This window comes from Trifolium pratense, linkage group LG5 (assembly GCF_020283565.1).
Source record: "Trifolium pratense cultivar HEN17-A07 linkage group LG5, ARS_RC_1.1, whole genome shotgun sequence".
NCBI lineage: Eukaryota > Viridiplantae > Streptophyta > Magnoliopsida > Fabales > Fabaceae > Trifolium > Trifolium pratense.
Genome location: NC_060063.1, coordinates 41,315,726 through 41,329,798, shown reverse-complemented (window position 1 = coordinate 41,329,798; position 14,073 = coordinate 41,315,726). Strand labels below are relative to the sequence as shown.

Sequence of the window (14,073 nt, the reverse complement as noted above, 5' to 3'; positions counted from 1 at the left end):
TTTCATGAGTAGTAGAATCCTTGAAAAATAAATAATCTAATAATTTAATCTAGTAGTAGTTTTTAAGAATGACATCAATAAATAATGATAAAAATAGTTAAATATTTATATTTTTTGTTGACAAAATATTTATATTATTTTTAATCCACAACTTGTAAAATAATAAATATAAGTACATTTTGTTGATGGTGGAGGATGGGGTCTTGGCAGCTCAACTAACTATCAATGAGATGTTTTTGCCAGGCCAGCATGGAAATTTTGAAGCCTAATACTATTTCTGATGGAACCAACTCATCTAAAGATCCTTTGCATGAGATAGGAGGTCCTACCAAGACTATGAGGATGAATCAAGCCTTACAAAGTCTAGTCATCAAGATCAAAGAAAAAGAATATCGATATCCTTCGGAGGCTGAACCAACTTGGCTCAATTTCTTACAATTGGATGAAGATGCTTGAGCCCAACTTGAAGCCCAATTCACATCTTGAGAAGCATCATTGGACTATTTTGTGTCTAATAATATTGGACTAAATAAATAAACAATTAAGTCCAATTTTCTTTATTTTTATGGCAATTTTCGTTTTTGGTATTAAGAAGGTTTTTAGATGACCTTTAGCTTCCTTCTAGCCTTTCTAAATGCTTCCTAGTGGTGCACTAAGTCATTATAGTGGCTAGTAGGAATTTATAAGCAAGTTAGTGGGAATTTTCTAAGGTCTATAATGAATGAATGATAGTGGACAATAAATCCTACTATGTAAGGATATGTTATAAATAGGACTATCATGTACTTCTCAAAGGACAACTTGGAATATAATCTAATTTGAGAGTTTCTCTTGTGAGAACTTTTTCTTTGTTCTTGTGATAAGAACATTGTTCTTGAGATAAGAACTTTATAGTGTTGGTTCTACCGGCAGGTCGCGGTTAGGGTCAAGTTCCTCTATATCTTGATAACTTTGGTTCTACCGGCAGGTCGCGGTTAGGGTCAAGTTCCTCTTTTACCTGTTTTCAAGACGATCCTAAGCAGTCGCTTATCAATTTCTTTTAGAAGAAATAAATAAAAAATAATTAAGATGTAAATAATGTAATCATATTTTGTAATATTACACGTACATGTGTATTGTGCCTCTACAACATTTTTTTATAAGTCATATCCACAAGATAGAATTCTTGAATCTATATATACCATATTTTAATTTGTTTAGAAAGTATTCTAAACCATATGCAAAACAAGTTCAAGCGCCTACAATATGGGTTTGTGGCTTAATAGTGTGGATAGTCAAGATCAAGAAATTTTCTTCAATCTCAGTCTATTGGAGTGGACTGGTCATAATTTACAAAGAGCTGGTGGTGATCAGAATAGTGTACAACTTGGTCGGATTTCTGGGCTACTGCTTGTCATGCGATATGGGTTGGCGCAATAGAGGTATTCATAATCTTAATTTCCAGAGACTGAGTGAACAAGTGTAGGAAGTAGAGAGATATTGGCTGAGTTGTGGGGTATTTTTGAAGGTCTGAAGTATGCTTGGAGTTTGGGATTCAGACGTGTGGTATTACGAGTGGATTCACAGATCTTATAGAGGCTTTGATACCAACTTAAAATTGTATACATAATTCCTTCCTCGATATAATCATTTGAAACGTAAAAATCAAATTATAGTTGTGAGAGCTACTAACTACTGGATTATGCTTCATTTTTGTCATGTTTACTATAATTTAATTTATTTTAACATTATAATAGAGTTATTGTGTGCATGTTGTTATCTGTTTGTGCTTTCTTGTTCATACTAAATAGCAAAGTCTTTGTATTAAGGGGTAATATTTACCCTTTCCAATATCCTTCTCATATTATTTTGAATGACAAACCCTAACTAAAAACTTGGCAATGCAAAATGTCAATTCGATCGGAAGGTTAGTATGTCTAGTTTACACCCAAAAAAATTAGTTATTTACACCAAGAGGTTCAAAGAGATAAAGAGAAAGAATTGGAGAAGATAGATGTTAGTTAAGAGATAGTATATAGCTGTTACTTAGAGTACAAGTAAGTAACTATCCTATGTACAAATATAATGTATTTAACTATCCTAAGTAACTCTCCTATATATAGAGGTTATGTACTCATTTTTTATTAAGGAAATTACATGATTTTCCTCTCATTTCTTCACTCATAATATTACTTGTAATAAATGATGTGAATATCTACCAAAAAAATTGGTGTGAACAGAAAATCCAATATTATTTTGTATTTTATTTATTTTTTGAATGGCTAGTGATGTTTATTTGTAATTTTTTAATGCTTGATTTTTAAATGATGTTTACTCTAGGCTATGGCAATGACATTCCATGAATATCAATATCTACCAAACCAGTCTAGCAACAAAAACTTTATTTTATAAATCCGCATTTTAAAATTTGGATGTAGATTATAAATGTTGAAATTGCTCTTTGCCACCATAATAGAGGTTCAAACTATGTATAGAGATCAGAAAATTGTTTTAAAAAAGACTTAAATGCAGTTTTGGTACCGTATTTTACAAAATGCACAATTTTGGTCTCCTATTTTATTTTGCGCAATTTTGGTCACTCTATTTTGAATAATGAGAAGTTTTGGTTCCCTTATCTTTTTTTGCGTTTTGAAAATTATTTCCGATTTTTGGTCCCCCTTTTCATTTATCCTTCAATTTTGATCCTCCAATTTTCCTTCTTCTTCATCGTGTTTTTCCTAAACATAAACATGTATCATGTGCCACGTCAGATCATCAAAATTGAAGGTTAAATGAAGAGGTAGATTAAATGACTAAATTTTTTAAAATATGGGACCAAAATTGCGCAAAATAAAATATAAAGACCAAAATTAAATTAAATAAAATAAGAGGATCAAAATTATGCATTTTGTAAAATAAGAGGAACAAAACTGCATTTAAACCTTTAAAATCTATATATATAATTCCTAGATAGTTCTCCTACTATCCATCTTAACCTTAATCTACATCACCCACTTACATCCAATTAAATCACACAATAATGCCACATCACTTCCTTATTTTATAATATAAAATAATGTAGAAAAGTGTAACATCTAAATAGTTTTCTACATTATTATTGAATTATACCTCTCCAATTATCCAACAATTGATGTCACAAGATGTTACACTTTTCTACATTATTATAACACTCCTTAGTGACAATGAAGATGAGCATAGTTGAATTCTCTTTCAACATTTATCCTATTTAAATGTCAACCATTTTCATAGAAACAACAAAGAGTTTATAATTTAGTCACACAAAAAAAATACGAAGAGTGTATACATTATTGACTTAATTACATTTCTATTGAGTTTAGTTTTTAGTTAAAAAAAATTACTCTTTCAAACTATAGCTCCTATCTACCCTCACGTGTCTGCTATAGTAGCTGGAAAAACAAATCTAAAGTTGAAAGTTCGAATTGTTCATGTGTGAAATGTAACAGACAAATACAAACCAAACTGAGGTTACGTCTATGAATATGTTGTTTGTTGATGAAAAAGTGATGTACTATCTTGATATACTTCTCACATTTTCACAAAATCTCTATTGATATTTTTTATTATTATTGAATTTTTCCCTTTTTTTACTTTGATCATCCCGTGTGATATAAGATTCTTGCTACTTTGGGAAATAGTTTGGTTTCAAAGATAAAAAAATTGGTTGAAGAAGGATCAAAAGATAAGGTTGAAAATATATTGGTTGGAGGAAGTGATAAGTACATCACTTTATTATTATTATTATTATTATTATTATTATTATTATTATTATTATTATTATTATTATTATTATTATTTTCACAACACTTATCGTTACAATTTATACAAATAATTTTTCAACATTATAATATAAAATACCACATAATACCTGTGCATCGCACGGGTGTGGGACTAGTATATAGCAATGTTTTTAACGTGATAGGTATATTTCAATTAATGTTTGTTTGCTTCCGTCAAAAAAAATTAATGTTTGTTTCCTAAAGAGGCCTAACAAAAAGTTAGAGGTCATGTAAGGGACCATGAAGCAAAGGCCGGACAGGCTTCACTTTTGGGCCTATCTTATAAGATGCTCATTGACTTTGAAATAATTTCCATCCTAACATTTAAATTATACATTTACCCTCACAAATCATTTAAAATACCTAAATTACCTTTCATTTTTCTTATATGTTTGTCATAACTTATTTCTATTTCGGCAAAATTGAATTAAGATTTATTGATATACTCGAATTCAACTTTATCGAAATACATTTGTGTTCAAGCAAACTTAAATTTTGACTTTTCTAGAATATAAATGTGTTTGGAAAATTCAAACTTTGAGAAAACACAAAGCGATGATAATTTTTTTTCTTAAAAATGTTTGGGGTAAAATTGGTTTTTACAGGATTTGTGAGAGTAGGAGTAAAATTTTCTAACTCTAGAATGAGTGAGTCATTAATATTTGGAATTCTTGGATAAATGAGATGATCGGAGTTCGAACTCCGACCTCCTGCATATATAATATAATGTCTCCGTCAATTGAATTAATCTCCCATGATTTTATTTATTTATTTAAGAATAGGATAATTTATACTTCTTTTAGTATAGAAAAATCAAAAATGTAATTTACTCATAAATACATTCTATTTAGATTAGATGAAATTTATTGACAATATTGAACTACTTATGATTTCTTTATCATTTTTCATTCTCCTTTGATTTTGATTTACTCCTATGAGATTTCTATCTATGTCATGTCATGACAGCCATCCAATTCCACATTGGTAGTAGTACTAGTATTTTCATTTAAAAAATATTAAAAATATATAAAATTAGTAAATTATTTGTCCTAAAAGAAAGATCCCTCTTCTTTTGATGATGAACAGTTTTGTCTTGTTCCTCATGCAATCCAATCCTTCTTCTCGATATAGGAAAGAGAGAAGACAAGCAAAGTCTAAATAGGACTGTCTTTTTGGTTTCTTTACATGTGACTCATTTTATTAGTCCCCTGGTTCCAATTATGTCTGTACTTTTTTTCTTCTTCACTATCTTGTTCCACTGTTTCTCATGGTTACTTAATTTCTGCTGACTCACTGTTCAAACTTCACACATCATCATAATATTAAGTTCAATGTTTAAACGTGTACGGTAAAACTCACATAAATTCATCTAGTGAAGGTGAGAGGAGAGGAATTGGATTCCATGAATTCAGGAACCATGCGATCAGGCTGCAGTCAGTAATTTCCAATCGTACGATCAAAATTGAACGGCACAGATTTTATGCAGTTTTATTTTTTAAAATAATAAAAAATCTAACTTTAAAACCTGAACCGTCTGATTTCAATCGGACATTCCAGATTTTGCTGACTGCATGCAGTCATGATTTTTGATTGCACATAATCTGCATCCGTTGTATTGGACTAATCTATACGGAGTAGAAGGACACTAACTTTAAATGAACTTCCACCGGTTAAATAATGTTCTCGAATTAGTCATGCCTTTAGCTAGATATTGAGTCTTTAAAAAATAAAAAATTATAAGTATTGTATGTAATATTACATAATGTATTTATATCTATCTATCTTTTAATTTTTACCTCTAATTCTTCATATTACACATTTTTTAAAAATACACATAAATATCAAATCACATTGTATTATTGTTATATAATTAATTAAAAGTTTTGTTGATTAATCAATAACATTATTTTTTTTTACCTATAATATTAGAATTTTGGTCATTTTAAATATGTGATAAAAAGTTTGATTTATGATTCATGTGTTTAAAAAATTGGTTGGAAGAGAAGAACTCACTTTATATGCAGTAGAAATTTCGTACAAAGTCACGTGAATTTAATTCAATTGACAGAGACATTACATTATATATGTACGGGGTCAGGCTCGAACTCAATCATCCCATTTATCTACCTTACACTTAAAACTTTTAGCCAACAAACTACTTAATAAAAATGAAATTTCTTACTAATATAATGAAAAGTCAAAATAAATAAAAAGCTATTAACCAATAAAGATAGGTAACCAACCAAACTAGCCATAGTAACTTCCCTCCATAGTTAGAAACTCCATTTCCTTAACACTGATCAGTGACCCCTCAAACTAAGGCCATGGATCTCCCTAGCCACAAATTCATTCAACCTTCATCTTTCTTGGTACAACTTCTTACACAAACATACTAAAAATCATATCTTTTACCTTCAATTCCTTTTCATCTTTTCTTTCTTTTTTTAACTATCTTTTTTTTTTCCTTCTAATTTCAGGAACCAACCCTTGAAAACAAGAACATGAACATGTATGGTACTAAAAACAAGAACATTAACAACAATAACCCTTTTATTGATGATTTCATTGACCCTCTTTGCAAACTAAACCTAAAAGAAACATCTGAGTTTGTCAAATCTTTACCACTTCCAAATATCAATGCAGAAAACAGAAGATTCAGCAATGATTCTATAACACAAATAAGAAAACTAGAAGCACCTTCTACACCTGGTAGACCACTTTTCAGCTTCAGTTCATCTTCTTCTATTGTTGGAAGAAACAATCTTCCAAGAAAAAGTTTTCCATCTAAATGGGATGATGCTGAAAAATGGCTTATAAGCACTTCTTGTCATGACTCACCAGCTCATAAAGCTTCATCTTCAGAATCCTCAAGACAATGTGATAATAGCTTTAAGCAAAAAAGTGAAGATTTTTCAGTAAAATCAAGGGTCATTGAAGAAAAAGTGTTGTCTAAAGTTGGTCCTAATTTTCAATGTTCTTCTTCAACTTTGGACCACAATAATAGTACTGTTGGAGCTTTCAATGGGATCTCATGTCCAACAGACATAGTACTAAAAGGTTGGTTCATTATCTTAACTTCAAAATTTGACCTTTTTCTTCTTTACAACTTTGCATTTACTTTCTTTGTTATTATCATTCTACACTTTTTGCAATCTTTATCATTATGCTTCTTTTTTTCTTTTTGTCTTTCTTAAATTCCAAAGTTTTTTTTTACTAGTATTTCTTAAAAGTTTTTCATCTTTACTAGTTTCATTTGCTTTAAGGCAAATTATGAATTTGTCTTAATTTATCATGAGTTTATTAGCACTCAATTCTCATTGACTTGACCCAAAATTGTAGGTAGGTTGAAGTTAAAAAAATTCTAGTTTTTCTAATCTCCTTGTGTTTTGAACTATGTAGTACTAATGTGTGTTGGTACTAATGTGTGTTGGTATCTATAAAGCACGGACACTCCATGGATTATATGTGTCCCGGTGTCAGACACATGTTGGTGGTATTCGACACCGACACTTGTGATTACATTGAATTATGTAAAAAAATTCAAATTATTATGGGCGTCGGCGTGTCCATGTCGTGTCTGGTGTTTGTATCTGTGTCCGTTCTTCATATGTTTGTATGCAACACTGATACCTGTGTTTACGTTCAATTAATATATTTTTCTGAAATTATTACTAGGGTCAATGTGTCATTAGTGTTGTGTTCGGCGATTGTGTCTATGTCGGTGCTTCATAGCTTTTGAGCTGTTGATGAGCTTGTACTCATTCTGTTCCAATGTCAAGCATTAGCTGATGTATGAAAATGGGAAGAGAACCCAAGTTTCTCTTTCAATTGGGCTTTGGAATGACAGGGCTAGTGGCCGTCGTAACGGCTATGGTCGCATCACAAAGAATTGTAGTCTAATGCTTGCAGTCGATGTGACCTAAAACCTCGATGCCGCGACCCAAATTATGGTTGCAGACCTTTTTCTTCTAAAATCTTGAGTCTAAATAATGAAGTTCAAATTATATTATCAATTCAACAACTATTTTGCAATGCAGATAAATTCACAGACAGCATAGAGCCAATTTTACCGAAATTCAGATATTCGGAACCGACAAAAGAAGGATTCTTATTCAGAAATCAAGCATGTGATTCCATGAATGATGCTTTCACAGAAGTGGTTCATGAAGTTAAACACAAAGATGCTGGCACAGAGATGACTCCATTAGGAAGTTCCACAACTTCAAGATGTCACACACCATTCAAGAGTTCGTCGCCTGCACGCCATAACACTCCTGCTAGTAGATCAGGACCGTTGGCATTATCTAACGCCGATTGCAACGATGTTATTCAGCTAGAAGAGTGTCATTTTGATAAACTACAATATGGAACAACAAAGTATGATTTGGTTGCACCAAATTGGAGTTCAAGTGAAGAGGAGGAAAAGGAAATATCGAAAAGTTTGAGACATAATGCTAGTTTGAAAGCTGATTCTGATTGTATAGCTGCAACTTGGGAAGAAGAGGAGAAGAACAAGTGTTGTCTTAGGTAACTAAACCTCACAAAATCAATGTTTTAAAAACCGAACCAGATGGTACCATGAACCAATATTATCTATGATACGATATATTCGAGCATTTTGATCAAAGTTTTATCCTGATTCGAGCAGTTTAAAGTGGTTGAACCTTGACCAATAGGTCTCGCCGGTCTAATGTTCGGTTTTTAAAATATTGTGATTTAAATTGATGCAGGTATCAAAGAGAAGAAGCAAAAATTCAAGCTTGGATAAACCTCCAAAATGCTAAAGCAGAAGCCAGGTCAAAAAAACTTGAGGTATTTCATTACTTTTCATGAATTTTGGTTAGTTTTCAATGGTTTTTAGTTAACCAATTATTAAATTTCACTTGAAAATATCAATAATGTCATACCAAAAACTATTCTAAGCTATAAATAACAATAAATAAATATATTAAAGTACAATATGTTTATTATTGTTAATGATAGTTTGGTGATGGATCATGCCCAACCTATACCCCATTAGAATCTTTGACCACATTACTAGACCTCTTTTATGAGACTTTTTTGGTTATTATCCAATGGTTTTAAAAAAATGTTTGTGGCTTCAACTACTCCAACATTAAGTTTTTCTATGTATCTTTGATCTCGATCCAAGGGTTTATCGAGGTCAAAAATACTATACGATAGTTTATCAAAATGGATTTATTGTAGTTCGGAGTATCTTGTATTTACACAATCAATGCAATGATGAACGTTGGATTAAGATATGCCGGTTGACAAAAATACGCAGATGTCAATATTTTAAAAATCCAAAATACCAATCTTAAAAAATGGACCGAACGGTAGGATCTGAATCCTATATAGTCAGTAATTACGTACAGTCATGCAGTCTCACGTTTTTTACCGTTCGATTTAGATCAAACAGTCAGAAACATGTGACTACACGACTACATGCAGTCACACTACAAAGAATCCGGATCTCACAATACTCAAGATAAAGATTGTGTCAATTTAGGAAATGGATCATGTGCAGTCAAAATTTCAATGCAGTTGACTTATAGCCGTCCGATCACAATCGAACGGTTTAAATAAACTCAGTTAACAAATACAGTTTTAAATCATAACCGTCCGATCTTGATCGGATGGCTATAAATGAAATGACTGCACGACTGCACCCAAAAATCGAATACATGGAATCCTGGTCCGTCAATTTAGGACATTTCATTTCGAGTGCAGAGAATGTTGATCCATCTAGGTGACATTTTTTTTTTTGTGTGATACACATATGGTAGCATGTTGTCCAAAAGTATGTAGAATCCAAGGCCATTTTTCAGTACATAATAGTACATTATACATTATATATACATGTACAAGTTTTGTATTGTACTAATACATAAGATTCTATTCTAGTATGAACTTTTGACTACAATAGAAGGGCATGTTGTTGGCTTAATTCCTCGAGCCACCACCCCCAATTAATGGATACCATACCATTATTAATTATTAGTATTTTCTTCTTGACCAGTCAATATTATAGTCCACTTCTGATTTTCCTCAACATGCTTCCCTAATTTCAATAATAAGAAATCCTTAAAAACCCATAAAAATAATTAATGTTTACTAGATATTTTTAATTGAAGTGCACATGTGAACATTACACAGAAATTAGTGCCAAACTTGGAGTATTTGAGTTAGCTAGAGTTTTGTCAACTTGAATACAAAATGTACCGTCAAATATAACCATTATTGCACAATATGAATTGTCATATGCATTTTAAAACAACAAAAGAATTAACCAAGTGGTTTGCTCTTAATACTCCCTCCGATTTTTATTATAAGAAAAACTTTACTTTTTAGATTCATAGAATGTTGGATGTACTAGTCAATAAATTGGACTGGATACGTCTAACATTATATGAGTCTAAAAAGTAATCGGAGGGAGTATACTACTCAACAATATAAATTGGGTAGCACAATATTTAACTTTTTAGATAGTGTTTTTTGAGATACTCTTATGTGGTCACATGACCAAATAATTTGGATTTAGTCACATTCACAAAATAATATCAAATTATTTAATAATTTAAAAAAGAAAATATTATTTATTTATTTTATTTCACTTTTGTGAGCGTGACGATCCAAATCATTTGGTCACGTGACCACTCAAGAATATCAAGTGTTTTTGTTTTGAGTATCACTCTATACAGTGATTTCATGCAAGGAGCATTGTTTATTTAACTTTTTTCACATAGTGAACTATTAAAAAAATTGAAATATATATTGGACAGCTAGACTATAAATTGTAGTCTAGGGAATCAATGTACTATATACAGACCATAAGAATAATGTTAATAATGGTAATAAAAACAAAATCCAAGTTGAAAACTACTATATTATCTTTTCAAACCTTAACAATACAATACTATAAAATGTTTCATAGTCATCAAAATCATTGAAAACTACAAATCTGTTTAAAAAAATGCATTACACATTACCAAGCAAATTCTTAACTTTCAAAGTTGAAAATATTGAAACTAAGCATGCTTTATTTATTTATTTATAGGTGAAAATCCAAAAGATGAGATCAAACCTAGAAGAAAAGTTGATGAAGAGGATGTCAGTGGTTCATAGGAAAGCTGAGGAATGGAGAGAAACAGCAAGGCAACAGCACTTAGAGCAAATGGAAAAATCAACTCAACATGCTAAAAAGATTATTCATAGGCATAACTCTCAATTTTCTAGGCACAATTCATGTGGATGCTTCCCTTGCAATAACAACTATTAAATGTATTTAGTTTTGTGTTAACAAAAATTGATTTTGACTGAATTAATTTTATGAAATTGATTTTAATCGAAAGTTAGCTTAATCGCTTTTATCTCATGATTTACATTCAAAAATTTCATTTTGTTAAAACTGTCAAGAAAAAGAAAAAAAATTTCATTTTGTTAAATTATTACCAATATTGACGCATCAGTCTCGTGTGTGCTATAGTGTTTCATAGCTTCACATTAGCTCTTCATGTTTTTAAAAGGATCATGCCGACATTTTATTTTACATTAAACCGACATTTGTCTTTAGAACATTCTCTAATAATTTGTGTATTCAATATTTTAAACATTAATTTAGTCTTATAATATGTTCGATCTCCAACTCACTGTAAACAAAAAAAAATTATTTCTTAGATTTATAGAATGTTTAATGTATCTGGTCTATAATATGGACAGATGCATCCAACATTCCCTAAACCCTAAAAAAAATCTTGTAATAAGAACATGGGAATAGTATTTTCCATTAAAAATGATGGAATATGTGACTTGTGAGTAAGAACTAGTATAAGATAAATGCAAGTAAGGTAAGGTTCATGGACTGAACAGTACGGTTCTGAAAACAGAAAAATTAGAAAAAGGAAGTGATGGTTATTGGTGTTTTTATGTGGTTGTTCTCATGCATGTGTCATTTTCTATTAGGATTATAGTAAAAATATGATGAGTAAGAAATAAAGGGTATTCTGCTTTTTCAGTTTCTCTGTTATGACTGGTGAAATTACATGAACATGGCCATTCACTGTTATGCATTGCAGAGAGGCGTGTAGTAAACTATTAGATCTCGTGGTGTGACATTGTGACATTCATTTTTACTTCAATTTACCCTTCCCAAAAAGTAAATAAAAAAGAAGTGTTTGTTTTTACCTAATATTGTCCTTATATTAGTAAGTCTATGTTTGATATTTCGGTTTATTTATTAGAATTACGGTGATTTATCATGATTTTTCAAAAAATTATAGTAATAACTTTTAGAAAATTACAATGAATCACTATAATTTTAATATACTTACCGTAACATCAAACATTTACTAAATTCAGGGTGGATGCAAGGCCATGGCTTTGGGGGCTATGCCCTCGCAAGAAAAGAAAAAATGACTTTAATAATACTATTATTATATATTTTTATCGTAAGGAAATATCTATATATTTAAGCCCCCAACAAAATTAACTAAGTCCATTATCTTACACTTATACACTCACTACATTTTCACTTTTCAACGTCACCCTACTCATTCTGGCGCCCTACAAATTTATGAAAATACTTCTGTCAGCTACTTAAGTAGCGGACACCCTCAAAACACCATATTTTTATAACGTCCGCTATTTAAGTAGCGAAAGGATAAAAAGAGAAAGACATAGGGCGCGTGAGTAATCGGATCCTTCAACTTTTCATTATCTTGAGTAAAATAAAAGTGAATTAATTTTTCTGTTTTCTAGTTTTATTTGGGTGTTATCCTCATTTTCTTCTATCAAATTCTTCACACACCTTCTCATTCTCTAACTTTACTTGTTATGCAACCTTTCCTCCCAATAGAGTAACCCAAACCATTTTTTTTTCTCTTCTTTGTTGTTACCTCCCCTTCAATATTTAAAGTTTAAATTTTTACTTCGACATCAAATAATTTTTATCTCAGATATATTCTCTCACAATTATTTTTGCTTTATTTATTTTGTGTTTTTAACCCTCTGGTTCTCGAAGAAGGAGACCAGAGTTCAGCCACAAGGTAAGTAAAACCTAGTCAAAAATTGTTCCTATCAAAAATCAAACACGAGTTCTCCCGAACAATTCGACCTAGGGGAGGAGACTCATTAACTACTTAAACCCAATATTTTTGGTTCTCCTGAAATTTGTTTTTTTTCACATAGATGAAATAAACAAAACCATCATAAACTACAGTAAAAAAAAAAGGCAGCAGGGGCTTGAACCACGGTCTTAGCGCCCGACCTAACAATTTCGACAATTTTTTGCCGAACCACGGTCATAGCGCCCGACCTAACAATTTCTACAATCTTTTATATTATAAGCTTGTATACACAAGCAAAACTCTAAACCCTAATTTGTTTTCCCTGTTTTCCCTCCATTTTATCTTGCAATTTTTATTAAAAAATAATACAATTTTGTCTTGACTATGATTCGAACCCGCAACCCTTCAGTGCAAGGCAATATTTCCCATTATGGCAAATATATCAATTGTGATTAAAATTATGTGCAATAATTGATAAGCACCATCAATTTTAAAAGTATATCATATCAAAATTATTGTTGACTATATTATTCATCACGAAATATTTTTATGTCTTTCCTGATCAATGTTTTTTTTCTACCGGATCATAAATTTAGAGAATAATTATCATATGAGATTTAGAAAGTTATTATCACGTGTAATTTAGAAAGTTATTATCAAACTCAATTCTGCTAAATCAATTTTTTTTTGCAATACAACCAAACACAACCATAGTCATGTCACTAATCACATTCATTATTTTGATTTTAACATTGCAGATTTAATATTAACTGATGATCAATTGATACAATATGCACTAGCAGACCAATTGTGATTTAAATTATGTCCACAAAGTGTTAAGCTCCATCAACTTTCATAGGAAAGATTTCATACGACAATTAAGCACCATCAATTTTCATTGCACAATTTAAACAATTAATAACCGATAATCTCTTATATTATAAGCTTGCTAACATAAGCTAACCCTAAACTAAATTTTTTCCCCTCTCATTTTCTCTTTCTTTTTATTGCAGCTTTATATTAAAAAAATACAGATTTGTCATCGAACCTGCATCCCTTACTTACAATAAAACCTTTCAATCGCTAAAACATGTGCTTCAATTATGAAAGAATTTAGGAATTCTAATATGTTAACCCTGGTTTCAATAAATTTGAACGGCGGAATTAATCACAATTTTTATTTATTTATGAATGTCTACTTAAGTTTA

The 14,073-nt window shown here is 30.7% G+C and overlaps 1 protein-coding gene across 1 annotated transcript; it reads left to right on the top strand.

The window, feature by feature from the left end:
- The first annotated feature begins 6,010 nt into the window (after positions 1-6,010).
- LOC123884827 lies at positions 6,011-11,154 on the top strand. The gene is made up of 5 exons (XM_045934060.1): positions 6,011-6,166; positions 6,275-6,854; positions 7,835-8,324; positions 8,528-8,609; positions 10,858-11,154. The coding sequence occupies exons 1-5, from the start codon at positions 6,122-6,124 to the stop codon at positions 11,077-11,079; spliced, it is 1,419 nt and encodes a 472-aa protein (XP_045790016.1). The 5' UTR covers positions 6,011-6,121; the 3' UTR covers positions 11,080-11,154.
- The last annotated feature ends 2,919 nt before the right edge of the window (positions 11,155-14,073 follow it).